Source organism: Megalops cyprinoides, chromosome 7, assembly GCF_013368585.1.
Source record: "Megalops cyprinoides isolate fMegCyp1 chromosome 7, fMegCyp1.pri, whole genome shotgun sequence".
Lineage (NCBI taxonomy): Eukaryota > Metazoa > Chordata > Actinopteri > Elopiformes > Megalopidae > Megalops > Megalops cyprinoides.
In genome coordinates this window covers 6343850-6371777 of record NC_050589.1, presented here as the reverse complement: position 1 = coordinate 6371777, position 27928 = coordinate 6343850, and the positions used below count along the sequence as shown (strand labels likewise).

Sequence of the window (27928 nt, the reverse complement as noted above, 5' to 3'; positions counted from 1 at the left end):
AAATTTCATATCCTTCCACGCAGGCGTGAGGTTCCACTCCACACAGCAGAACACGTCCACATGGTGGGATTCAGCATTCCCGTTCGAGTTAGGGTCTTTGCTGTAACGTAAAGCCGTCAACATTTTACAGGAAGTAGGTAGGTCTTTAGGAGTAGCTTTTGCCGCACAACTGAGTATCTTCGTAGCAACTGTATGATTTGCAATGGAAATAATGATTACATTTGAGCCATATTTGTAAAAAAAAAAAAATCTTTAATCGTTTCTCGGTGTACTGCATGCTGGTCACTGAAGTTTTTAAACGTGCAACGTCTCTCAACAATACTACAGCTCCCAGAATTCACCATCGTCTTAACGTTGAAACAACTGAAGAATGAAAGCGAATGGATGGAAACATTGCCTCTGTTGCTAATGCTTTCTGAAAATAACCATATTGTAACAGAAGACAGTTAAGCGTAAATTTGCAGTCGTTTCTAGGACGGGACACTTTCAGTTAGATATAACAGCACAGGAATGTCAGAACTGAAACCTTGTAAAGTCTGTAACTACACCCGTCAAAAGTCTTATGGTTTAGTGGTTTCTTCTTTGGATCAACTAAAAGTTAAAGGTAAGTGTATTGTCAGTTCAAAGTGGCATAGGTATACAATATAACAGTAGTATAACGAATATATGGTGGAGGAATAATATAGTTAGACAGAGAACTTGGATTGCGTTCAGTAAGGTGTGATCTGCTTCGTATCTGCGCAGGTCAACCGTGTTATGTCATGTGGATTGGCTACAGTAGGTTCAAATAATACAGTGAGCTGTCCAGATCATGGCAAGATCAGTCGGTCTGCGCATATCTAATCTAAATAGATGCGATTTAGGATTGACCAGCAGCCAAGTGCTGGCATAGTTGTATCTTGAACAGGCGTAATTGAGTTTGACGCAAGTACGAAAGGTAGCCTACAGTTTATATGTCTTAATAGGTGCAGGTCTATCTTAAATTCGTTTGTGTGGACACAAATGCATACGCATTTCGGTGTTAAAGTCACAAGGAATTCCTCGTCGGAGGTTTCACCTGTACTGACTTGCCGGGAGTCAGAATGACAGATATGCTGAATATATTAAGCTTCCCCCCTGCCCCCCCCCGGGTATTCATTCCTAGCTGTTCACAAGGCGTGGTGTGGAGACAAAAGTTTTCTTATCTGTTGTAGTTAGCAGTCAAATAACTACTTGTAAGTTATTCTTTATGCATTGCAACCAGCGTTGTACAACGAGAAACTGATCTTCTGAAAATCTGGTACCGCGTTGTTTTTAACCTTTTTTTTTTAGTAGAACACTGACCCGTTTGGATCTTTTTCTTGTGACTGATTTGCACTCTATTTCGAACATTAAAATGTATTTTTAATATTAGATGACTCTTTTAAAATAACTATTCACATAAATACTAAAAATAGTGCAGGCTTAACAGCCTATGGCATGATGCACATTCATTTAACATGTCATTTAACAGCCCGTGTCACTGGTGCAACAACATTCCTCTTGGAACTCTTGGAATTTGGAAATTATGTAATGGTGATTCCTCAAAGATGAAACCCCTAGGAAAGCGGTGTACTGACTTGTGTGCATTCTTTCTACATAGTTTAACTACATTAAAGTCCTGCCTTTTTTTCCCTAACCCCAGGAGGCGAGACTTTGGGCTTCACCCCTGACCTCCCTGTCTCGGTGGTTCTAGAGGATGATGGGACCATCGTGGAAGACGAGGCCTATTTCCTGTGCTTGCCTTCAAACACCAAGTTCATGCTGCTGAATGAGAAAGAGAGGTGGGCGCCCTCAACTAAAAGTAAGCCATGTCCATCTACGCCTGCTCCGACTACACATATTTGCAGTGACTCAGACTGTAAATGTGCAAATAAACCCAACATGCAAGGTGAAATGCAGACTTGTTAGTTTTGTGTTTAGGGGATGTTGGATTAAGGATGAGACACAACAGGTGCTACAGCCATCACATGGCATTTCTCTGCTGATTTTCAGACAAAAAATTTCACTCCAAAAAATTGGAGAACTGTATTAACTACATGGATAACTATGCTGCATGCCCAGCTGGTCTTGTGTTACCTAGCTTGTTCTGAGTAAAGAATGTACTGTGCGCTTGATGGATATAATAAAAGTTAGGTTTATGGAGAGGATCTGCAGCATACGCTTGATAGGTTTCTTCGCACACTGTGCTGTTATTCTTACCATCCTCCAGCCTTAATTCTCATTTTGTGATATGGAAGTTACAGGTCATTGTTCAGAAGAAACGGACTATTGTGTATTCTGCACCTATTATTTTTGTCTGTTGCCCAAATACACACCCTTATACAGGGACACTTGCTCTTATTTTTACTTTTTAAATGTACGTTAACATTTAAACAGTTGGGTGCTTTACTAGAATGATTTAAATTCAACAGAGGAGAAATACAGATCCACAGTCCTTAGGTCCAGACCCCAATTCTCTAACCACTACACCTCATAATGCAGCAAATAGATTTACTTTTATTCTGACAGATGATAATTGCTTTGGACTCATAATTCCCAGTGTTATACTGGTCTGAAGACAAAAGCATTAAGTCATTGCCAACGGATAATAACCCTCTCACTCTTGTATGTCGAAAAGGAATTTCCATAAATGTAATTTGAGTGTCTGTATCATCATGTGGGCTCTGTTTACATTCTGGAGATATCAACAAGGCCATACAGAATACATAATAATCACATCAAAGAAGGATGAGGAATCACACCGTTGAGGAGGGATGAGGTGTGAATTAAATTTGCTTTTGACTTTGAAATTTTCTTGAGTGACAACTTAATCAAGGAGAGCACTACCCCGAGATGTTATGAATTATGTATGGGTCCCCAAGGCGTTTATGAATATGAAACTTCCTCTCTCCTCGCCACCATGCGGCCATGGAGACGGCTTGGTTTCAGCAGAAGACCAGCCCCTTAAGCCTGGAGTCTGTGTGGTGGGGCTTTGCCTGACGTGGGTGCCGTTACACTTTGGAAGCTGGTGACACAGCAGTCTTCAGCTCCTTAGTTTTGCATTGCTGGACCAGCACGCTCAGTCTCCCCCAAGTCCTCTCTGACGGTCAACACAGGCAAAAGCATGAGTTTGCCTAGCACACACACTCATCTGAGGTGACTGGATAGCTGACATTTTACACATTATTGTAGGGTATGTACAGAGGTATTTTAGCTTAAGGGCCCTGCTCAGGGCTACAACAGCATTACCCCACCTGGGAATCAAGCCTGCTTAAAACCCCATTCTTGGGCTAACACCCCATTCTTCCTGGTCAGTGACCATTCCCTGGCATTATAATGGTGGCTATGTCTGCCGCTTCACTTACTTTACTCGATATTACATTAGTGTTATTTAGCAGACGCTCTTATCCAGAGCGACTTACATCGTTTTCAATCTTATCGATTTATACAGCTGAAAAATTACTGAGGCAATTCTGGGTTAGGTACTTTGCCCAACAGTACAACAGCAGTGCCCCAGCAGGGAATTGAACCAGCAGCCTTACGAGCCCACACACTGCTGTTTACTTGACGCGTATACCAGTATACTGTCAAACATTCACTTTAAGTTGATGGGCAAATGATTGAGTTGTGAGTAGTTTTATGGTATGACGGGTATTGCAGAAGTGAAAAAAAATACAACAGACATTTAGTCGTTGGAAAGTATAAAGCAGGCAGCTACACTTTCACCATTTAATTTGTGTGAACTTTGTATGTTATAATCTGCGTATGCTTTGTAGGTTGTCTTCATTGGTTAAACTCTGCACATCGGTTAAACTGCAGATCTTTCCTTGCTGTTTTTTCTGCTCCCTGCAGTCGATGGTGGCACGGCCTGGCTGACCAGGGAGTCTCGGGTCCTGGACAGCGATACGGTGGACAGCGCTCTGAGCGGCACAGAGGCCTGGCGTGACCTGGCCAGCAAACTGAAGCAGGACCTGGCCAGCATCATACTGTTTTCCGAGGCCGATCTCGAGGTACCTCCTCCTGCCATTCTAGGCCCCTGGGTGAACGGTCACAGATAGCACCAGGGCCAGCTAAGGGGATGTTTGACAGGTGTGCTAGACGTGTATGTGGGTGTGTGTGTGTGTGTTTCAGAGCCTGGTGAACGTGTCATGTGATGACCTGGCTGCAGAGCTCGGGTTCGGGGTCAGCAAGGCAGGTGACCTGCAGGCCACCCTGCAGAGGGTTCTGGACCGCAGGGAGGAGGAGAGGCAGTCCAAGGAGCTGCTCCAGCTCTACCTGAAGGCCGTGGAGAAGGAGAAGGAGGAGCAAGTTCCCTGCCAGGAGGGTAAGACACAGCCACTCCCACTGCTCACAAAAAATCTTTCTCTTCATAGGTTAGGATGGGCAGTACAGCAGGTAGAGTGGGATAGCAGGCACTCTTTTTGAGATGTGAGATGTGAGATGTTATTGGGATTCAGGGCCACTAGGTGGAGCTAGGGCATTAGAGATTGACAAAATCCCCTGGAGTCGTGCCCATAAAAAATTGAAATTATTCTTAAGAATGGACATCAATCATAAAGATTCTCATCTAAACTATATTCTGTAGCTATAACCACAGTCTTCGGGGTATGATACTGAGAGTGACATACAAGATGGAGATGCTTCTTATAGCTCTTTGCAGGATATGTCAGAATTATTAAGATTTTCTTTTGTCTGAGTGAGTCTATATGCTTGGAGAATATTCAATATCAAATATTTATGACAAGTAGACTGCAGAAATTTTAAATCAAAGGTGTCAAACCCTTACAGTGCAACAGCATTGCCTTATGTTGTCAAAATTCTGTATTTTTTGTAAATAATCCAATTCCATCATATGTTCATGTGGAACTGATTTTCTGCCAGACCTGTAGCATACATTAATAAATGTGGCCAAACATCTTGACATTTAATAGAGATGCTAAATTTATTGATTATATTTAAAATTATTAACACAAAGTGAGAAATAATATAATTTGTATTATCAAAAATGAGTAAAATTAGCAGTATACTGTGCCTGAAGTTAAACTGGCATGTATATTTAAGAGTCTATCACCCTTTACTCTACTGGAACCTTGAGGACAAAAAAACAGGTGGGTGGCTTGGAGTTAAACCATACATGTGTATTAATGTACCTTCATCAAGTACTGAGTATGGCATCCCAGCAGAATGTGAGTCCTCTGCTTAAGAGAGGCTTGCAAATAGTCAATTTCCCTGATTTTGGAAACAAAATTAATCATGGCTAGCTTTGAGTCTGACTGCATAGTTTAGTGGTAAGCGATATGGTCTTATGCAACACCATGAGCAGGAAATGGAACATAACCGTAGCTGTGACATCACCTTTTGACTGAGTGTCAGGTGTCACATCAACTGCATTACACAACTATGTTGGTTTATCCGCCTGGCAGACGCACTTATTTAGGTACTAGCTGCAGAATACATTTTATTGTATTATCCATTGACACAGCTGCATATTGAAATTCATACTGAAGCAGTTCAGGTTAAAACAGTGTCTCAGTTTGATCCGTTGACAGTTTTAAAGAATGAGTTTTTAAGCGTTGAGTCCAGCTTTGTGTAGTTAAATCATTGTGAGCTTTCCCTGCTCTTTATGGCCATTGCTGTAGTTGAGTGTCCATCCATAGAAATCATTTTTCCCTTTTGTCAGAGTGTTTTTTCCACTTGAAGAAAATATTGTCATTCCTTCAAGGCTGAATTTCTTGGCACACCTTTGTAAGAATACTGCAGCGTGTATCAATACCTTTGTTTGTCACAAATAAACCAAAAGCATTCCTTTGTTAAATGCTCTTGAGCGTCCATTGGAGCATTACAGAGACCATGCCGTCTGTTACAGGACAGGAAGCGGCTGACGAGCCTGATGGGATGGAGGTGGACTCTTCCTCAGGCTTCAGTCCGAGAACCCTTATGGTCCTGAAGGGTAAAACCAGTCCTGAAACCCGCCTCTCCAATGCCGAGCTCCAGGTATACACCATACACTGATTTAACTCGCTACACTGCACATCAGATAAGGGTGACGTGTTACAGAGAGCATAGCCCTCTGGAGGCTAGCTGGAAGGGTGTGCTTTCACACAATGTCCACAAGATGGCACTGTCCTTCTTTCTCCTCTCCTTCCCTGCACGTTTGAATGCATCCGAAACATTGCGCGTTAGTTTTGTTACGTGGGGGTGTCAGCAGGGTGGCAAGCCAAAGCGTATCATAAGCGGCGCGGTCCAAATCAGAGCCTGACGTGTCCAAACAGACTGATGTTGCAGCGTAGAACATTTTTCTGACATCAAGATTAGATTTCTCTTTCCTAACTCAGCCGATGTCTTTGAGATGAGACCGATTCCAACATGCATGAGCTGACTGAAAAATCTGAGGCAAAAACATTCCAAAACATTGTGTCATGCCGACAGCAGGACAGCGTCTTTGTTTTACAATTTAAACTTATTTATGTGCAAATAATAATGTTGAGCCATGATGTTCTAATTTCTTTTTCTTTTTACTTAAGATTCATCTAGCTGAAATCCTGGGGCTGTAATGATTAAGTCAACCAAAAAATGAAAATGTTCTGTGATTCATGTGAAAAATGTCCCTTTGGGCAAAGCGTGCATATGTATTGATTTGGAATCGATTGCTCTGCAGGGCCAGGTAGAGAGTTTAGTGGTCTGAGCCCCGCAAAACGTTCTCACAACATTAGAAGAAGCCTAATCTCTGATTCTACAGAGCACTACAGCGAGCTAGGATCACAGCGACACAGACATGGATCAGGGGATCAGCATCAGTTTAAAGGCTTAAGGAACTGGTCAGAGGCGTGAAGGAACATATACTGGCTGTTTTAAAACTGAGGGAGAGTGAAATTCTCTTTTTTTACATCTGTAGTTCACTGGCGCTGCTCAAGAAAGCTAGACTTTAAACTAAGTCTGTATAATGATGCTTTTGTTCCAGCCAATTAAGATCAATTAAGATAGCTGAAAACATGCTTTTAAAGGCCTCCACTGGTGCTTTTGTCTGTTAATTTATTTTAACAGTATTTATGTTTGTCTCATTACCGTTTCCTGTGCTTCTGAACTATTCATTTATTCATGCACGTGTTTAGTTTCAGTAACCAGGCGTCCTGTTTTAAAACGCTAAGGATTCCAGCACTGACCAGTCCATTCGACCTGTGAAATTGTCGTTAATATGACAGATCCACCTCATGCTAATACCATTTTGTATCAAATTAATAAATCCCACTTTTGTGCATCTTAATAATCTGCCCTACCACCCTGCATTAAAAAACAACTGCAAATAGTAACACAACACATTGTTTTTTTAACCTTGGTTATCTTAAAACAAGATTACAGAAAACCCCCAAGAAACATAGAGTTTGTGATAAGCTTATCTTGAATGGAGTGAAATAACAAAAAGATTTTAGTAAAAGGGGAAAAAAGAGCAGATTATTTACTGCCAAAGGACGAAATTGATTTAGGTTCCTTGTGGAAAAGCCTTTCCTCTCTTCATAGTTCCGTCCCTCTATAGGGAGAGATGATAAACAGTAGAGATAATGAAAAAAGAGCTATTTGAATGAGAGTAAACAGAACAGACAGTGTTTGCAGGTGTGTGTGTGTGTGTGTGTGTGTGTGTGTGTGTGTGTGTGTGTGTGTGTGTGTGTGTGTGTGTGTGTGTGAGTGAGTGTGCCCTGCGGATAGGCTTGCTTCTGAGTGTGTTTGCTAGATAGTTCTTTTCATTATCGGGAGCAAGGACCTGAAGGAGAAAAAGAGTAATTTTGTAACTTGCAACGCAGAACAGAGGCACAACCTAAAAATCAGGAAAAGAACACAATAATGACACCTGAAGTGCTCCACCTGCAGTGAGTTTCTATTCTTCCCTCAGCCTTAGGGAATTCTTTCTCTTGGATTCTGGAGTGACAAATTTTAGTCAAATGTCAAAATAAGTCAAATGCCTTTTCCATTTTGTTTTTCTCTTCTTTGCAGTGGTACAGTACTGTGTAGAGGGTAAATGATTGAAAATATGTCAGATGGAAAAAAACATGTAACCCAGAGACCCTACTTGCAAGAAAAGAAAAAAGACATTTGACTCTCTCTCTCCCAGTCTATATATTTATAGATATTATGTGAAATATACATTTTATCGTACATTACATTTTTGGCATTTGGCCGATGCTCTCATCCAGAGTGACTTACATAGGCTACAATTTTTTTTACATGTTACCCATGTATACATCTGGATATCAATTGAGGAAATTCTGAGTTAGGTATTTTGCCGAAGGGTACAACAGCAGTGCTGTTCTTTATCACTATGCTACACTGTGTATATTTTATATATATATATCGAAAATGTCTTGGTATGCTGAAGCATTAAGATTGCCCTTCACTGGAGATAAGGGGCCTAGCCCAAACCCTGAAAAACAGGTGTGGCCAAATACTTTTGTCCATATAGTATATATATATATATATATATATATATATATATATATAAATACACACATACATACAGCATATAGAAGACATTTGTTATGTGTACAGGGTTTGTGTGTCTTCCTGAGATGAGGAAGAGAGATGGAAAGGGGAAATGAAAGAAGGCATATGGGCAGTGAGTGGAGTGGTTTAAACAGGGGGGAATGCAGGAGTGAGGGGTTGTTAAGTGTGCTTATCACCGGAGTGACTGGAGTGTAGGATGGCACAGGAGCCAATTGAAGGGAAAAACAAAGCAGAATTTAAAAAAAACCGACAGAAGAGTAAAAATTAAATGCAAATGAAATGACGAGAAACAGCTCATTGGAATTCATTTTGTGTACCTGAGCCCATGAAATGTAGGACAGTGCCATCTGAAAGGGACATTTATATACACGCACACAGACATACAGACATGCATACGCTTATATCTCTACCTCAATACTGTACATACACCTACTTGAAGGTGGTCTCGTAACTAAATTTGGAAATGCAACCCGTATACAGATAGATGTAACGGTGTACAAATACTGTTCCCGCTGTAATATCAGGGTAGGAACTTCAGTGCTAATGGAGAAGCTGAAAATATGATGGTAAAAATGAATATCTAAAACGCGCACACACACACACACACACACACACACACACACACACAGGAAAAAATCACAATCGGACTTTATTGACCAGTATAAGTATGCTTTTACACATACAAGGAATTTGACGGTTCCAGTGTCTCTCATAGTGCATTCATACAGTGATTTTCAAGGTGACAACAACAAATGCCATCCCACAGTAGTGGTACGACAAACAACAAGAGTAGTGCAGGACGCATACACAGAATGGTGTAAGGATGGAATGAATGAGTGAGTGCTTCATAAATCCCAGGCACAGTCGGTGAGTGTGGATGCTTGCTGTAAGATGAGCTGGTGATGGGTGCGGGCAGCGGTGCAGGTATTTGGACCGGCCCTCGCGCCGCCATCCACGAGAGCCCCCCCGCCCAGGTTGTGACGCTCCGTGTCCATGCACAGATGGTGGTGAAGGAGGGCGCCAGCGCCATGGCGACGGTGCTGGGTTGGGACGCCGAGCGGACGTCTGCGTTGCTGCGGGCGTGTGAGGAGGAGCTGAACAAGCGTCTGGAGCAGGTGCAGGCCATGCAGTCCCTCAGCGTCCACTCCCAGAACACCAGCTCCAGCCCCGAGGGGGACGAGACGCAAGCCAAGCGCAAGAAATAGACTCCTCCGCACCCCCCCTTCCCCCCCCCACCCCAACGCTGTACCAAACTCATTTATAACAGCCGCCCAGCAGACCAGTCATTCCCGGTACAGGTGTTATAGCACACGAGCAAAGTATTATTCCTGAGGCTTTGATTTCTTTCATTCTTTGTCTTTGTGTGTCTGACGCCACATTTATTCTGGGCTTCAGAGTACATTAAGTACATCAAACTAACCACATAATTCAGAGTCTGGTTTTTTTTTTTAAGCCAGCAATTTATAAATGCACAAAAAAAGATTTATTAAATTGTAAAATACAAAAGGTACAAGCAAAATAAAAAGGGACCAGATGTTTTGGCTGTCCACCTATTCTTAGTGTTCGAAGAACAATACAATATCACTGTAGGACTGGATTATTGATTTGTCTCTATAAAAGGCTTGAAGCACTGACAGCTATGCAGTCAAGTCTGGAAGCTTCACGAAACAGCGCCTTAGATCTGTATTCACCGTTTAGATTTCCCAACATTTTCTCTCCACAAGTGGAGATCCGTGTAGACTCTGGGAGAGAAAGGCCCATGAGGTCTGTGCTTCAAGAAATGTGAAAGAGGCACACAGGGGTCATTCTGTGCCTGTCAGTCTAGCCGTTCATACGCCTGGCCTGGACTCCTACTAATTTAGATATGAGGGGGAAAGACTGGCGTCCACTGACAGTTCCATTACAATCCGCCCCCACCGGGGATTCCTGGGAACACCGCAGCACCGTCTGAAAGGTTAACCTCTTTTAAAGATCACTCATGTCATAGTTTGTATTGAAAGTGAAAGAACTATTAATTTGACAGGTAGGAGCGGCTATCTGCCAAAAGCAAAAAAAAAAACAGGAAGTGGTATGCCAAATACCTCATGGTATATTCAGTGCCTGTTGACCTCACTTTAACAGACAATAAATTGCTGGATTTTGTTATTAAAAAGTGTCCACTGGGATAGACCGATGTTTGCCAGGTGTGAGTGAGGTAATTAAATGATCTTTAATGGTGAAATTTCTGTCAGATGTGAAAGTTTGCATCTGTGTTTTTCAGTGACTCATGAAAACACCCACTAAATTATTGATTTTATTTCTTTGCTCTACTCGCCCCTCTCACTCATACTTGGTGCATAATGTCCTTTATTGGATTTTGTTGCTTTAAATATTCCTTGGATGATTTATACTTTTCCTATTGTATGAGCTTCTAATCCATGCACATTTACCTGAGGCAATGCCAAAGCTGTGATTATTAATTTAATGTTTACTGTTTATTAATACAATGGAATTTATGACTTGGAGCGATGATATTTAATCGGAAAAATGACTTTTACGCATAAATTGCCGTTACATCCTGCCCACTAATCAGAATATTGCAAAAAAAAAAAAAAAGGTGCTGTCGACCTCTGGATTTTTTTAATGTGGTTTGGTCCTCATTACTGTGGAATATCATGTTTAAAGGCTCACAGAGTTCTTATTGTGTACTGAGCCACTTGCATACAGGGATTCTTGATGATGCCACATGACTTTGCTGATGAGTGTCAGCCAAGTCAGTGGGCAATCAGTTTCAGTCTCCAAGAACTAAGAATATCCGAGTATGGGAACAACGTCACTCTCGCCAAAAAGTAGAACTTGCTTACGTCAGCTCCACCTTTTACAACAATCTGTCTCCCAAGTTTTCATTACGACTGTCTTGTGTTGATTAAAGTGGTCTTCCTGCATCCTTGTGCAACAGCCTCTTACAGGAGCTAATGAAGCAGAAATGGCACAGCTGTATGGCAGTGTACGACATACTACACATATCCATAAACTTGAGTAATAATAATAAACTGAAGCCATGTATTTTTAATGAGGGGAAAGTGTGGGCCCTGTGAGGTGCTGCTGCATCATTTTGGAGCAGACTTGTTAAAGTGCAGGATCACGTTATCCTTCCCGCTATAATGAGGCTCATTAGTTCTGATTGGTGCCCGTAGCGGTTCTCGTGAATGATCCACCTGACATATGAAAAGAGCTTCGGGACAGGAGTGCGGCGTGCTGACTGCTTTGTCCGTCACAGGCACCATCGTTTTCATCATGAATAATGAATGTCTCTCTCGGCTTTCTGGTTGGATGGGTGAGCTTGTTTTCTCTAAGAAATGTAAAAACAGGTGAGCTACACTGTTGTCAAGCAAGGTAAGATTTTTTTTTTTTGAAACATAATGTTACTTACCAATGATTATTATTATTATTTTTTACATCTTCATAATAAAACTGCATTATTCCAGCTGCATGGTTTGTTTGCTTTTGTTAATTGCTGTGTGTTTCACTTGATTCTTAGCATGTCTGTTTTCTGGGGCGTCCTTCATGTGACATGCTTAGAGACCCAAGGTTCAGGTAATGGATATCACGGGGTGCGTAGTTCCTGTGGGATTACAGTTCAGGGAGGCCAAAGATACATCCATTTGCATTACCAGCAGGCTGTTAATGTGGCAATATACTCTCAGTGGTAAGCATAAATAGCGTGCGCGTGTGCGACGGATTAATATCGCTGAAAGAGCTTTGTCTTCACTTAAGAACTAATTCAACCAGCCAAATATCTTAAACGTTGAATGACTTTTGGAGTGCAGTGTATCAATATCTGGATTTAGTTGTGCCATAATAATGTGAAAGCCCACCTACTCTTGTAATAACACAACCAAATGTGCATCAGAGGATCATTAAGAATGTATTGGTGTTAGGAAGGGGAAGGTTTTCAAATGAGCAGGAGATATTATTCTTGCTGTGATTTTGCCTGAGGGAGGTGAAGTGGTGCTCCCTCGGGTTCTCCAGTGGGTTCCACGTCATGCAGCCTGTCTGAATCCGCTAGTTAACTTACATCAAATGAGTTAAGTGTGATTGTGTGTTTCTGTCAGTCCAAACCATATGATGTCACACATTTTTCTGAAGCTAATTAGAGAGTATGACTAAGTAGTCGTAATACGGCCTCCTTATTACTTGGAGCTTTTTCAGAGGGAAAAATTTCGAAAGGAAATTAGACTTCACTAAGGTGTCTGAAGCCGCAATTGTGCTGTGTTTGCACTGCATTTGATGAAAGCTTGAAAATAATTGGAATTTAAGGACCTTAGGCCCCAGGGACAATAAAATGAAAGTTAAATAACAGAGCAGTGTGACAAAAAGAATGAATATACCTGTATTTCATTGGCAGCTGAATTAACATCAAAAACAAAACGACATGCAGTAATTCTTCAGAAATATTTCCATCTCAGTCCTACAGGAAAAACAATGATGCTTGGCTTTATTTCTGTTAGTACTTCAGGCAACAATTATAGGGTTTGTTTTGTCATACCTAACACACAAATGAAAACCAGAGAGTATTAGTATTAGTAACTTGCTATGAAAGTGAAATTGTCATATGCCATGGCAGTCAAAAACCTCTGCTGTATTGTCTATATACTTTTTGATATCTGCAGCAGTACTATAATGTTTGATCAGACCTGCTTTAATGTTTTTCAGGTTTGTGTGTGTGTGTGTGTGTGTGTGTGTGTGTGTGTGCCTGCGTCCCTGCATACATGTGTGTCGGGAGTATTTTTTTTCGTCCCCAAATGTCACAGTGCTCGTCCACTCCTGGTCAGACCCTTCCTACTGAATGAACCGAATAATTTTTCCATCTCTGGAACTGCTGCGTGGCCGGCCTTCAAATTCCAAAGTTGAGCTTTTGCCAGAGGGAAAACAAAACTTGCACTGAGAACTCCATACCTCCAAGAGTTTAAAGCGAGAAAGGGGCAGTGTGTGCAGCTAAAGCAGCATGTATCAGTCACTTGTAGCATTTCCTTTCACATCCAGTGACTACTCTGTGCCACAGCATCTTATTCTTAAGTGGATTTTTTTTAGTGGGATGCGGGGGGGAGTTAACCCTAGAGGTAATATACACAGTCGGGCGCTTTTAGAAATTATGAAATGGCTTTTGAGATAACTGGATTTTCAAAAAAAGGGGGGAGGTTTCAGGCTATATCCCAGGCCTTTGCATGGAGATCTGGTACAGTATGTACCTCTGAATCTAGTTTCTGGTCTCTCTTTATCATTTGCACATGTCCTTATAAATACTGCCGGTGTTGCCTTTCTGCATGGAATTAATCCACAGTATTTTTTTCAGATTGGCATATTAGTTGGCACAACAGTCCATGAGTGGTTGATGTTTACGTGTTTACCTGCATTAAGGTTCATGCAAGGTATGAGTGTTTGTAAAGAGTGTTTGACAGTAAAAAAAGCACTTGGAAATAGCAGTTCATTTAACCAGTGTCACAGTAAAACTTACTGTGTCTATGGGTAAGTCAGGCACACCCATAGCAAATCCTCAGAATCTATTAAAATATACTTCAGAGGCTTAGTCATCAGATCCTTCATAAAAATTTGAATTTTTGAATGACATTGATGCTGTAGTCCTGTTCACAGTAACCGGGATCAACTCACAACATGCAATGTAGAACGCGATATCAATTTCTGTTCCTTTTATTGGTGGAGTGTCTCCCAAGATTTTTTTTTATATTCACATGAGCAGTGACAACATTAAACATTTATGAAGCTGGAAAGGGGTGATTACATTTGAATATTTTGACTCTCAAGCAAATATTTAATTCTCATCGGATCATGATTGGAACGGACTATGTCAGGGAGAGAACGCCGTGTTTCGGAGGAGAGAGAGAGGCTGGGGAATATACTGCAGAGGTACAGGTGTCCTTCAGGAGAGAAACTGGCTTCCCGTCCATTCTCTCCTTTACCATGTATGTTACAGTGATAACAGTGTAATCCTCTCTAAACATGAAGACGGTAGATAAAACAAGGTTTTGCATGTTGTTTAAAGTGGGAAATAAAAAGGAAAGAGGTTATAAAATATATGTATATATATGAATATATAAAATATAATTATAATAATTAGACGGATTGTTTTGGATATAAAGGCCAATGTAGTTTTGCCCAAACTGCCCAAACAGGCTTTTTCTTTCAATTGTTTCACAGTACATGTTCTGTGGGATCTCCACTATTCTCACACGGCTTAAAAGCTGTTGGATTTTTGGGCTTCAATACAGTATATTTACACAAATACTGTAGCTGTGATGAGCCAGGGCCCCTTACAGATGAAATGTATGTTCAACCCAAAAAAAAAAAAAAAAAAAAAGTGACGCTTCGGCTGGATGGTGTTGATCTGTGTACTCTCAGGAGTGAGGAAGGCAGGACCCTGTTTGTGACTGTATCAGCTGAAATGACAGTGAAGAGGTAATAACGGCAGAATGGAGGAACCTTTAATGGCTTTTCTGATGGAGAGCGGCCAGCGGAGCACGGGAGATCTCATGTATAATGGATGAGAGGTAAATGACTGCAAATCACGGGCACCAGAGATCCGGAGGGTGAGACATAGGCCGATTTGACTTTTCAGCAACGCCTCGGCATTAACTCCAACTGTTTTTTTTTTTTTCCTCCCCGGACACAATCGAAAATGTAACAAGCGCCACTCGTTTGCACTTAATCTCCTTAAACGGAACGATTGGCAATTCCAAAAAACGACGTGGGAGTACACCGGGGTTACTCGTGTCCCGGCCCGTACGATAACAAACTTGTGTCGTTCCACAGAATGAGGAGGCATTCGCTGCAGCTTTGAAGTCAGACTCACATGAAAAGAACATGGCTGCGTGTCTATTAAAGACATCATGCCCTGCTGCTTCGGGGCTCTGCCACAAACGTTTTACATTTAAGTATGTAGTGTGTGAACAAATAATGAAGGGATATATGGACACAGTAGCATTTTATTTTGCTCAAGTTCTCCATAGTCATTCATTTTAACACTGAGAGGAGGCCAACGAAACAAATGGGGTGGTTGCGTCTACTGTTGTAGATCTTTCCACTTGATATATCTACAGGAGCACTCTGGTTTTTCCTTCTCACTGATTACATTACATTGTTGGTATTTAACAAGCAATCTTATCTACAGCAACTTACATAGGTTACAATTTTTACACGTTATCCGTTTATATAGCTGGATATTTCCTGAGGCAATTCTTGGTACTTGTACCTGGCTCAAGGCTGCAGCAGCAGTGTCCCAGCAGGGAGTTGAACCAGTAACCTTTTGGTTACAAGCCCTGCTCCTGACCACTATGCCACACTGCTGCTCGCTCACTATCATGTCTGAAATCCTTTCTTCCAACAGACAGTGAGGAGCAGCAATTTTATAAAGAAAAAAGAATCGACAGGTGATATTAATTTTAATAAGTTATAACACATGTATTTCCAGATTAAAGCATATGTGACGGACACACCATGGGATAAGATTATATTCATAGAAGGCTGGAGCCAGACTTTGGTGTTATTCAAAAAGGTACATAATGGTGATGACCTCACAAGTGCAGTATGAAAGAGATGGAATTTGACTGGAATTTGTGAATTGTAATAGAAAGTGGAAAACCTGTATTTGACGTTTAAGAGAAATACAACTAAGTTGTATACTTTAGAGATGGGGAATTTTTTATTTTGAATTCCACTTCATGACCTTCATTGTTGGTTTTCGAAATTGCAGTGGATATCAATTATGTAACAATGTTTGGATAAACATTCTTTTCAGTAAGGTGGCCTCAGTTTAATCCCCATCCACACGGCAATCAATTTTGGGGACCTTGTGGTTCAATAAAAGCACAGAATTACTACATACTTCTGAGAAATTCAGACAGACTCAAAAATGACATCAATGCTTTGCAAAAATATGCATGCTGTTCAATATAATTTGTAACAGAAGACGGTGCATTAACAAGGATTAACGATTACTCTCCATTATCTCATCAATCCAGGTTAGGTAGTTGCTAACTTTGGTGTAGACTCCGTACTGGCCCGCTTTGGCACACTCGTAACCCCAGGAGACGACGCCGCCGACGAACCATCTGGCGCTCACGTCGTCGTAGAACACGAGGGGCCCGCCGCTGTCCCCCTCACAGGCGTCCTTACCGCCCTCGGGGAGTCCAGCGCACACCATGTTCTCCGTGACGACCAGGTGCCGGCCGTCATCCGCCTTGATGTTCCGGTAGGCGGCGCGGCACTGCTCAAAGTCCACCACGGGCACCTCGGTGTACCTGAGCTGGGGGGAGGCCCTGCGCCGGCCCTCCTTCCACACCCCCCACCCCGACACCCTGCCGAGGTCGTCAGTCCGGAGGGTGAAGCGCTCGTCCCGCTCAGGCAAGCACACGGGCATGACCGCCGCGGTGATGGGCACCTTCCCGCCCAGCTTGATCAGGGCGATGTCATGGTTGAAGTTGACACCATCGTGCCGGTACCCTGGGTGGAGGAAGACTCTCTCCGGGAAGCCCAAGACAGCCTCGGTGTCGTTCTTGTGGACCAGGCCCATCTTCACCTGCAAGTTGGCGGGCTCCTGGTAGCCGTACAGGACGTGGGCGGCCGTCAGGACCCAGTCGTCGCTGAGAAGCGTCGCGCCTCCTTTGAACTGGCCACCCATGAGCACCAGCACTTGCCAGGGGATCTCCTTCTTGCCCACCTTCTCGCCCCCGATGATGCGAGACAGCTTGCCGCTCTGGGGTTTCCCACAGGCTGGGGGAGAAAAACACGGCCTTGGCTCAGTGCAAGGGTCAGAGGTCACAGTGAGAAGTAAAAGCGCAACTGGGGACACAGCTGAGTCTTTTCCCTCCCCAAATGCTGCTACACATCTGCATTTCACATCCACCTTCATGCTAGTGGCACAGTCTGTGAGCAGCTGTATGGCTGTGGTGCGACTCATAACCGCAGAAATGGGGGGTGGGGGGGGGGGTCAGATTACAGGTAGAACACTATGACTGTGACTTTAAGGATGAGGGTCCTCTATCTGAACTGACTAGTCAGGCTTTCAGAAGTGACTCACTGGAATTTGATTGGCTCACCATAAAACATGGCTGAACATGTGGTGGTCTGAAAAGATGGATCTATTTTCCATTGAGAGCTACTTACAAGGCACACACTCTGGGGGTTCAGTGCTTCCTAGTGAATCTGTCCAGTTGGCATTGTGGGAACAAGTGTAGATTCCTGGGACAAAAAAGTTAAAGCAGAAACAGTGAACTTTTGAAGAAAATGTATGAAGAATTTTCATAGTGGTACACACAATCTATATAGAGGCATTGTGAACTCCTGTGGCCAAAAGGTTGCAGGTTCGAGACCCAGGCAGGACTCAACTGTCCTTGATAAAAGTACCTATGCTGCATTTTTTCTGTAACTTATCAAACTGTATGATTATATAATATGACAAAGGTAAAATATAAGTCCCCCTTGCTAGAGGTGACTGCTAAGTAAATAGGAAACATTTGTGGTGCCCACCATCTCCACTGCCTTTCATGATGTAGAAAGGGGCATTGCAGCTGTATTGGAGGGTAGACTGGTAAGTGGTTATGCTGAAGGAAACCTTTCCATTGGGGATTTCATCAGGTGTACCGCAGTCAACAACTGTGGAGCAAAAACACGTAAAAAAAACACACTGGCTTATACTGCATGTTTTACCCTTTGGGTGTGTGTTTTGTCTTCTGTTGAAAATCAAATAACGGTCGACCTCACCCTGTGGTACATCGTATCTAACCTGTGCTTGCGTGGCTCTTTTCAGACAAATGCAACTTCCATTGGTCACATCAGGGAAAGTCTACACGTCTCTTACTCCTATTTTTGCACTTCCATGAAAGGCTCTAATGTCAATGGCTGAAGGAGCTACTTGACATTTTGATTGTGAGGGCCTGTTATTTCAGCGCCAGCTGCAGCCTGCTGTTACTCACGTGTGCACGTCGGCATCGGAGAGTCCCACGTCCCGTCCTTCCGACATGTGGCTCGGTAAGATGAGAGATACCTCCCCCCCTAAAGACAGAGAAGGTTTGGCTTCAACCGCCTTCAGCTAACATCAGGGCATTAACCCTTTCAGCTCAGAGAGAAAGAGCGGGTCATTCTGTTAACACAACATGCGGTCAGTATTGTAATGAGATTTCAAGATGAAAAAAAAAATGCAAGATTACCTGCAATAATTCGTACCCTATCTCGCAGGTCAGGTCGAAGCTGTCTGTGAAGATGTATTGAGGTTGCGGTGACTGAATTTGTCCATGAGGAGGTGCTACAGGGTTTGGGCAGGGTGTGGCTGTGTACCAGAAATAATAAACGTCTAGTTAACAACACCATATTGAAGAAGTCAGTCCAAAACAACACAAGGGAAACCCAGGCAATAAGATATGCAGCTAGGCCTCACAGCCAGACATCTTATATATAAAGAGATAACTTCATCTTCTTCTGCCTTTAGGTAACAAGTATAATTAGATCCAATGAGCAGATTAGTTGAGTTAAAGAGATGATAAACCCAAAGAGTCATCACAGCCTTCTACAGCTCTGTGATCCAGGGTTAAACTGGCACAGATTCACATTTTGGGCATTGTGGTTTGTGTACCATAGTGGAATTTGTTAAGTGCTCTACAGTACAATCACTACTGGCCCTCTTTGTTCAGTACAATCCCTGTTACAAAGATGCATCTTTTTGTGTGTGTGTGTGTGCGCGTGTGCGTGCGTGCGTGCGTGCGTGCGTGTGTGTGTGCACGCGCCTGTGTTTGCGCCTGAGGTACCTGTGGCTGTGTATTTGATCTTCCATCCCTGGTTCTTCCCCGAGGAGTCGCTTTTGAAAAGCACACGCACGTCATGGCTGCCCGTCTCTATCCTGGCCGGCGGAGTCGTCCCACACAGCGGCCCGTACTGCTCCCTGTCTGTAGCAATCTGGAAACAGCGGAGGGAGACGGTGTGTGTGTGTGGGGGGGGGGGGGGGGGGGGGGGGGGGGGGGGGGGGGGGGGGGGGGGGGGGGGGGGGGTCTAATTAAGTCTAATTAAGACTTGGACTCCCCCAAAAGAGGTAAAAACAACAGGTCGGGGGGTCGAAACATTTATACATCCTTCTTACCTGTAACTGTAAATATTACAATATATTTCCCATATTCATGCCTGGAAGGATCTTGTAATAGGATTTCAGACACCCCTAAAGTGGACCATACTTTGTAATATTTACAATTACAGGTAAGAAGGATGTATAAATGTTTCGACCCCCCCCCCCCCCCCCTGTAATTTGAACCCCGGTTGAGATGGATGGAAAACTCAATGTATGCGGAGGACAGCGTGGACGTGTGTCTCCAAGGAGACGGAGGGAGCGGCAGGCGGAGATAAGTTGTTTCATCAGGCATGAGACAGAATACATTGTTTATTTATCAGCCAACCAGTCATTGATTGGTGCTTTTTAGAGAGTACCCATATCTTCCCGGTTCACTTTGATGAGCCTCCTCCGTGTTTTTGTTTTTGTTTTTTTTTTTTTTACCTCCATTTCTCTGAAGATGAAGGCCCAGGTAGGACACAACTACATCGGTAACCCTGATCAGCATCCTGGTCAAAGCCCCCTATCTACCATGAGATGTATTCTGCTACAGTCTTTTAAAGGTTCACCCTGATGCGGCGGTCACATTGGGCCAACAAAAAAAAAGAGATGGGGATCCAAAGAAAAACCTGTCAATTACAGATCGTTTTTTCATGTCTCCGCTGTGCATTCATTGTATATTCTCATATAGGGTGCTGTCCCAGCCTCCCTACTTGCGTAAGACACACAGTCTTTTTATTGATTTAGCTTGAGGGATGCATTAAAATTCATAAATACTGATGACAAAATATACATTCCAGATGGCCTGTTGTCACATTCCTCTATGAAAAAGTAATAATTCACTATAAAAATGTAATTCACAGAAAGTGTGAAAAATACAGAATCTAAAATGTGAGAGATTTAACATGCCAATGTTTAAAATTTCAATGAACAATAGCATGAAATATGCAATTATATGCAATTTTATAAATAGTCTGCTGTGCTGCAAAACTATATATTTTTAATTTATTGTCAAAAGTAATTTTACTACAGGTTTAATACACTATTGTGAAAGACAAACATAGCCCACAGCAGAAATCACACAAAGTTTCCTTGAAAAAAGATTGAAGCATTATGTACATAGTGATGGGGAAAATGAAGCTTCATGAACATCCAAAATGGGTGAATTCATAATTCATAATAAAATATTAGAGAGTCACTTGTTTGAACCAATCACAATGTTTTCTGACAGAGACTAAAGTTTTTTGATTGGTTCATACAAGCCAGCGGCTCGCGGAACCTGATGGCTTCACCCGTTCTGGGGTTCATGAGGCCTCGCTCTCCTCTCCCTTCATGTAACACCCCTGTCTTTTTCTGCTCCTGCCTGCAGACCGCTGCTGGCAATACGCTGACAAACCTTCAAGATGTCATATGGACAGGGGACGTCCGGGTGGGTCTCCACATCGAAAGGCTCCAGGAAGTCCAGCACCACTCTGAAGCCCTCCGGCAGGCGAATGTGGTAGTCACACTGGCTCAGTTTGGGGTAAGGACTGGGGTACTCCGGGCTGCTCAGCACTCCTGACCTTTGGGTCAGCACCTGGCCACTGCATTGTACGATGGAGGGGGGGGGGGGGGGGGGGGGGCACATACCACACCATGCAATCAGCACTGTTCGTTCTCTACTGCAGACCAAACGTTCTGCTAATCCTGTTTGCGATCGAAAGAAAAAAGAGAAAATTCCAACATTTCACAGTCCGAATGCAAATTTTGATCATTATCATTTTTCCATTACAATCTCTTGGCAGGTATATTATTTGTCAAGGACGCATGAGTACTTTGTGTGGCATAACAATATATAAAAGGCCATTAAATTGCATAACGGATGATCAGAGTCACAGCCCTCCATAAATGGAGAGTCTGTTTGCAGGCAGGCAGAGTGCAGGTAATCTATATAATTACTAAAACTGGAAAATAGATTACCACTTTTTTGTGAATTCTGCACCTGATCTAATATGCCTCCTATTTTTCTCCACCAAAGAATAACAATTAAAAGGCACGTCCACACCGGTAATTGTGATTAATTACCCACTGTCAGAGCAGAATTAGAGCTGCGAGGAAGTATCAATTTTCTATGGCTTTTCAAGGAGTTTTTTTCCTCTCTCCAGGTACCAGTGGTAATTAACCTGGCCTTACAGTGACTGACAGAGATCAGAAGCTTGACAGAGTGTGCGGTGGTTTGTGAGATTAAGCCGAGTTAACACCCTCCATGACTGTGTTATACTCGGTGTTGCTGTGTGCTCTGGCTGTTAGGAATATAAGAGCTGCCGATATGTTGTGACGTCACTCTGGGGTTCGCAGTATCTGCTAACACTCCGGGAGAACTGCGAATTACGAGGATGCTCGGGGAACCGACCGCCTGTAGATGCCAGAATGAAAAATGACACAATCCTCGAATGTGGTCTTTATTTAACAGCCATGTTCGTAACAAGGGCATCTTATTAAAGCCTCCATATCTAACACTATTACTGGTTGGCCTGGATACAAATATATAACACCAACACATCATGCCCCAGAGCATATAAATTAATACAACTTAACATAAAAGGTATTAATATACATAGAAAAAAATATGCAGCATATGGTAAGAAATCATGGACTAGGCTGCCTAAAGTTGCTTAAAAATATTTTTAAATAATCTTGTGCCATGATAATTGTATTACAGTTTAAATTTGCCATGAAGTTATCTTTGAAAAAATGGTGGATTTGATGTCTGACTGAACTAAACATTCAAACTGAACAACTTACAAAATGTTAATATAATGTGCTTACTCCTAAATTATAAAAAACTACAATTTATACCTCACATATAAACAGTATGCGTTGCAAAATACGTACACTCACCATAACCCAATCTATATTTGTTGCATTTTACAAGGAATCAATGACTGAAAATGGATTAGCTGAAAAATGTAGAAACGGTCTGCCTCTACCTGCAGTGTTCCCAGTGCAGAATGCTGCGTGCTCTCCTGCATTTCACAGTCTATCGGGTTAATGACTGTCTTGTGAAGACCATCATAGCATTAGGGGACATGGCCACGCACACCTATACCTGATTTGGCAGCAGCACCGTCCACCTTCATGATGAGAGCCACAAGCCCTGGAGGCGCTGTGCCCTGTGCATTCACAATACAATCTGCCATTATTTTGTAACGTCTGTGATTTATGACAATTTAATAAAGGACTTGGAACAACTGTGTGGGGACACTTCTGCACGCTTGCACTTTCCACGAAAATAGAGCAGCACAGTTAAAATCAATGGTTTATGATTTTATCTTTAGGAATATCAACAGTTGTATCTGTCTGGGGCAATTTTCATCACAATACCATAGAGAGGGCTCTTCTGTGTAGTATTAGCAATTTTATAGATTTATTTATTAATTTTAGGGAAAAGCTAACATTTGTGCTGTTACAATAAATTCATTCACCCAACTGCAAATTGCATTTTCAAATCATATTTACCTTTCTAAAACAGAAATAACAATGCCATAGGCATTATTCATAAGAATAAGCATATTCATGTCAAAGTCAAAGATAATAAAGTTTTACAATGTCTATTCAGACAAAATTAAAGGAAAGCCTTTAATTTTTTCTTTAAAGGACAGGCAATGTACTTTGTTTTGATGTCTTTGAGATTATTATTAAGTATTATTACTTCAAATAAAGAATTAAAATAATAATACTTGTTGATATATAATTTGGTGTGCTGCTTTATTTTTTTTGTCCAAATGTGAATAGAGGTGTACACAACATGAATCCATCTCACATTAAGCCTTTGTGTTTGTGGAGTGTTTGTGGAAATTTCCCATCAGCAATGGTTACTTAGCTGACATTTATTTTTTGAGCCCGGGGGGTAATCTTTACACATGCTGTTCTCAACCTGAAAACATGAAATAATTCTCAAACAAATGCAAATAAATCAAACGCGTTTCACAATGGCCGTTTATTTTAAGTGAAGTGATTCAAAGACAGAGATCTAGCAAAAGCCAGTGGAGCTCGAAACAATGTGTGGGTATGATAAGGACAGACTGAACCAGGCTAACAAGGGCAGACTCGTTTAGAGGTTGTCTGTGGCGTTTCACTTTAAATCACCCTTACCAGTGCAGGCCCTTTTGTTGGGATGAAGCAGGTATCCCAACTTGCAAGTGCAGTAATAGCCGCCCACATAATTGTGGCAGTAATGGTCACATATAGGCTCTCCATCCACTATACTCTGGCACTCATTGATGTCTGTGAAACAAAAAGGAGGAGAGACCTGTTAACATCAGCTCTCTGCTCACACTGATAACATCCTCTTAAAATGTTTCGCCTTGGGGATGTCAGCTGCAGACAGAACAGATTTAAACCGCCTTAAGAGACAGGGGAAAATTGTATGATGGGATTCGTGTCATTTTAACGTGGGTTCTTCAGCTGTGATACAGTGGTCTGGGATTCCATTCTCCAGATTCCAGACGGAGGTCAGTTTGACTGACAGGAGGGTCACTGCCACTGTACAGTTGAGCAATTTGATTTGCCTCACTCAGGGTTCATCTATTTTGGAAAGGCGTGACAAGCTCTGTAATGTAGAGTGATGGACCCGCGTCATCTGTTATGAAAGTAAAATGGCAATACTTTTAACCAAGCAGTGAACAGCATCTTCCACCAGCTAATGACGCTTTGCTAATTTCTAAGGCCCAGTGCCAAACTTTCCCCAACACACCCCCCGACAAGAACTACTCAGAATCAGACCATACCCTCTAATGCCAGGTTTCCCACAGGACAGCAAACAAGGGCACAGAAACAGTGGCACCTCCTCATCTGTTGAACTCTTAATTGATGCCACTGAAGAAGCAAGCAGTCAGGCCCATTCCACGCCACACAAAGCCTGCACAAATGGGCCCTGGCACGCCATTGTGTTACAGCAGGCTTCAAGCTGTCACCTCCCGGGCACTGAAAATCGTGGCTGTTGCAAAATCAATTTTCTTCTCCGCCCCACATGGCTGAAAAAACCGTTGCTTATGATTACAACCATTTTCAATCTGTCTTTGTTTTTGCTTTGTTCTACTTTTTTTCTTTCCAAGTTTCATGTTAACGTCATAGTCGCATATCAGAAAACTTTCTGGGCTATTTTCTTCACTGATGGAGAGGTTGATGTGGATATGGAATGTCAAATAAAACTTTAAGATATATAACCATGGCAATATCACCATCATGATCTGGAGTAAAAAGTATGTTAGTAAAAGTGTGGTGCATCACCTTCAGAGGTGTAAAACGCTTGGAAGCCAGTGAATCGACCCTCGTTGGAGTAGTCGGATCTGAAGACCACTGACATGGTGTTACCAGCCGAGTAAAGGACAGTGTTCCTCGGGGCATCCTCGTGATTTTTGTCAGCGTCCCCACAGAACTTCACCGTCTCATTCCCCTCTGAAAACACCTAGCATCAGGAAGAAATGTCACACTTTAACATATCCAAGGTTCTGCTAAGCCTTTAAGAAAGTGTGATTTTTGGACATTGTAAACAATTTTAGCGTGACCGTATCTGTCATTCTCTGTGAGTTGGTTATGATTTTTCTCTGTAGAATTGTGGGAGGCTGGGTTGACAAACCTCTCAAATTATGAAATAGTGGAGTCATGATTCGTGTCATCACCTCCTACTACCTATAATTGCCAAGACATACTATTTTTGCCAAACAGTGTGTCAAATAAGTACTTGTGTTCCTGCCAAAGCCCAATAAGATCCTCAGTTTATCCTTCAGTCCAGTGTGTGTTTTGCTTATTTTTTTGTTGTTGCTTAGATATTGCATTGATAGTCATGTCTTGCTGCCATTGTGTCTTTCCTCCTACACAGTTCTCTCATTCTCATCTTTTTTTTTTGTTTGTTTGTTTGTATAAGATTCATGAAATAGCTAGCTAGAAATAGATGGTTGAATATTACATTGTTGAATGGTCACTTTTCATTGCTGGTTAGAGGTCACTCCTCATCAGCATTGCTCATAAACCCCAACACATTTTGGCAAAATGTCCTGATTTAAAATAAACTGAATCACAGCTCATAGGTCCTCACAAATGCAATTATCATGGCTCAAAGGCACCTCACATACTATAATTAGGGCATGACACCTCCATCTTGTTTCTGGTTCTTATATTTACTAGCAAAATTCTGAGCACCACAACAACATGGTCACATATATTTGCTTTGCTCAGATGACACAAAACCAGCAAATCCCCAGCATATCAGGATGAGGGTCTCCTACGTCAGTGCTGTAAGATCTACACTATAAGGTTTACATAATTTCAGCCTGTACGCGACAACCTTAATTACAGCAGATGTGACGCCTGAAATGGTTGTGTAGGTTACAGTGTAGAAGAGGGGGAAGCCAGCTGGTTGCTACTATGAACTATATTCAGGTGGCTATTTTTGCTATAACACTTTTTGAAGTATTTAAGAGACCCTTCAATGGAAATATCGAGTGAGGGTAAGCTAGAAAAGTCAATGGTATAGTTCTATCCAGGCACGCAAGCTAGAGAAGTGAGCATCAGGATATAGTCCTATTCAGACAGACAGAAAGGAGGATTAAACAGGCGATACTCCCATTCAAACAGGTGAAAAAGAGAGGTGGTGAGTACCTGGATGTAGTCATATTCACACAGGTAAGAGTGCTCCAGACTGAAGTGGGTGAAATAGAGCTTGACCCTATGCCCCTCTGGGACAGTGATATTCCACACCATGTGCTGGTTGTCAGGGTAGCGGTTAGGGAACTGGGGCGAGGTGAAATTGCCAAACAGCCCCTTCAGCTCCAAACCCCGAGATACAGGCAGCAGGCAGGCCACAATCACCACAAAACTGTACAGTGCAGCAAACATACACAACCCATTGAAACACATTCAAAACATGGTGGCAGACAGCCATGACAAGCAGAGCACAGAACCTTCATTGTCATTACATTAGATCACCTGAGCATTCAACATGGAACACAAACCAACCAAAACACACACAAACCTAAAACTGTGGCACAGATAAAAACTAGTTAGTTTTTTTTACACCACTACCCCATAGACCCTTTAAGTGACTATAAATATGCAGAGTGCTTTTAATAAATATTAAGTTGTTATATGCTTACCTGATCATCATTCCCCTCTCTAAGTCCCTACAGACCTGTATATTGAGCTGTTTGTGGTATGTGTTTGACAGACCTTTGACCATTGTGTGCTTAAGGTCAATGAACTTATATCCTGCAATGGCCAACTTTGAATAAACAAGCAAAACAAATGTTTGATTTTATTTCTGTAGTTTTGGTTTTGGTATGATTTTTTTCTCCAAATCTTAGAAATCAGGAATGGAACAAGGCTATTACCTTGTATTGTAGGCCTATATCTTGATAACATAGATGGATGACGTGACCAAGTGCAGGAAGGACAAGGGGAACCATTTGGGGGTTTGTTTTCGTGTTTAATGGATTGTAGAGGATATCCTCTACAATCCAAGAGTCACAATTACACCTACTTTGTTAGTCTACCTTGTCGGTAGAAACTGAGAAAAGGTAAAAAGGGAAAAAAAGAACCTCACATTTAAAGCTAACATTCTCTTTTAAATGTAGGCCTATACTAATAAATATGACCATTTCTAAGTATAGCATTTAAGAACTGTCATAAAATAGCGGGTGGCATCATGACGGCACCTCCCGTTGTGTGAGAGTGCACAGCAGTAACGCAGTCAGATTCCAGGGTTTTCATTTTACTTAGTTGTTTTTCGCCTGCATTGGGGTCCTCTGCCCGCGCGATGCTGCGATTTAAAACGCGAATTAAAACATGAGTGCATTGTCATCAACGCGCGCGATCCCGCGACAAACTCCATGTGCCCGCGCTCGGGCCAGCTGGACCGAATATGCGCGGCTCGGATGGGGAATCTGGCAAGGTATTCTAGATGAATGGGACCAGATTGCTCGGTTGAAAAACAAAAGAGAAAGTTGACACAGCCTGTTGCAGCGCGAAGTGCCAATTACCTTAACAGCAGAATTAATTTAGAATGCTTTTGAAATGCAGGAGACCCATTCAGTTCTACCTTGTGGCGCAGAATGAAACAGCGTTTCCGCTGTTATTAAAAATGATGGAGCCTTTCATAAAGCGTATAATGCAACAAATGTAACACAAGCGAGCTCATAATAAACCCTCATTTATATTACACTAGCTTGATAATGGCTGACGTTGGTTGAGAATTATAATAATTATGTACATAAACGTCAACGGTAATTTTGTTTTGCGAATGCCCTCTGTGATTGTGTTGCTCTCCGATGGCGCTCTAACCTCTTCCTGCTCGCCTGATTG

General features: G+C 42.3%; 2 protein-coding genes across 2 annotated transcripts; one reads left to right on the top strand and one right to left on the bottom strand.

Moving 5' to 3' along the window:
- Positions 1 to 284: 284 nt before the first annotated feature.
- On the top strand, positions 285 to 10822 carry dffa (DNA fragmentation factor, alpha polypeptide). The gene is made up of 6 exons (XM_036533509.1): positions 285 to 604; positions 1664 to 1822; positions 3853 to 4010; positions 4132 to 4324; positions 5867 to 5994; positions 9498 to 10822. Exons 1-6 carry the CDS (start codon positions 511 to 513, stop codon positions 9699 to 9701), a joined length of 936 nt encoding a protein of 311 aa, XP_036389402.1. The 5' UTR covers positions 285 to 510; the 3' UTR covers positions 9702 to 10822.
- Positions 10823 to 15783: 4961 nt separating this feature from the next.
- On the bottom strand, positions 15784 to 26798 carry masp2 (mannan-binding lectin serine peptidase 2). The gene is made up of 11 exons (XM_036534219.1): positions 26725 to 26798; positions 26231 to 26447; positions 24860 to 25037; positions 23723 to 23854; positions 20985 to 21181; positions 19296 to 19443; positions 18702 to 18820; positions 18468 to 18546; positions 18022 to 18147; positions 17659 to 17733; positions 15784 to 17265 (listed from the first exon to the last, which is right to left on the bottom strand). The coding sequence occupies exons 1-11, from the start codon at positions 26733 to 26735 to the stop codon at positions 16481 to 16483; spliced, it is 2067 nt and encodes a 688-aa protein (XP_036390112.1). The 5' UTR covers positions 26736 to 26798; the 3' UTR covers positions 15784 to 16480.
- Between the last annotated feature and the right edge of the window lie 1130 nt (positions 26799 to 27928).

Excerpts from the sequence above, each read along its gene's own strand:
- dffa (XM_036533509.1), top strand. The coding sequence starts at position 511 with ATGTCAGAACTGAAACCTTGTAAAGTCTGTAACTACACCCGTCAAAAG. Across the intron at positions 4,325-5,866 it reads GCAAGTTCCCTGCCAGGAGG|GACAGGAAGCGGCTGACGAG; the intron begins GTAAGACACAGC and ends CGTCTGTTACAG. Across the intron at positions 5,995-9,497 it reads TCTCCAATGCCGAGCTCCAG|ATGGTGGTGAAGGAGGGCGC; the intron begins GTATACACCATA and ends GTCCATGCACAG.
- masp2 (XM_036534219.1), bottom strand. Across the intron at positions 23,855-24,859 it reads AGCGTTTTACACCTCTGAAG|ACATCAATGAGTGCCAGAGT; the intron begins GTGATGCACCAC and ends TTTGTTTCACAG. Across the intron at positions 18,821-19,295 it reads GATCAAATACACAGCCACAG|CCACACCCTGCCCAAACCCT; the intron begins GTACCTCAGGCG and ends TCTGGTACACAG.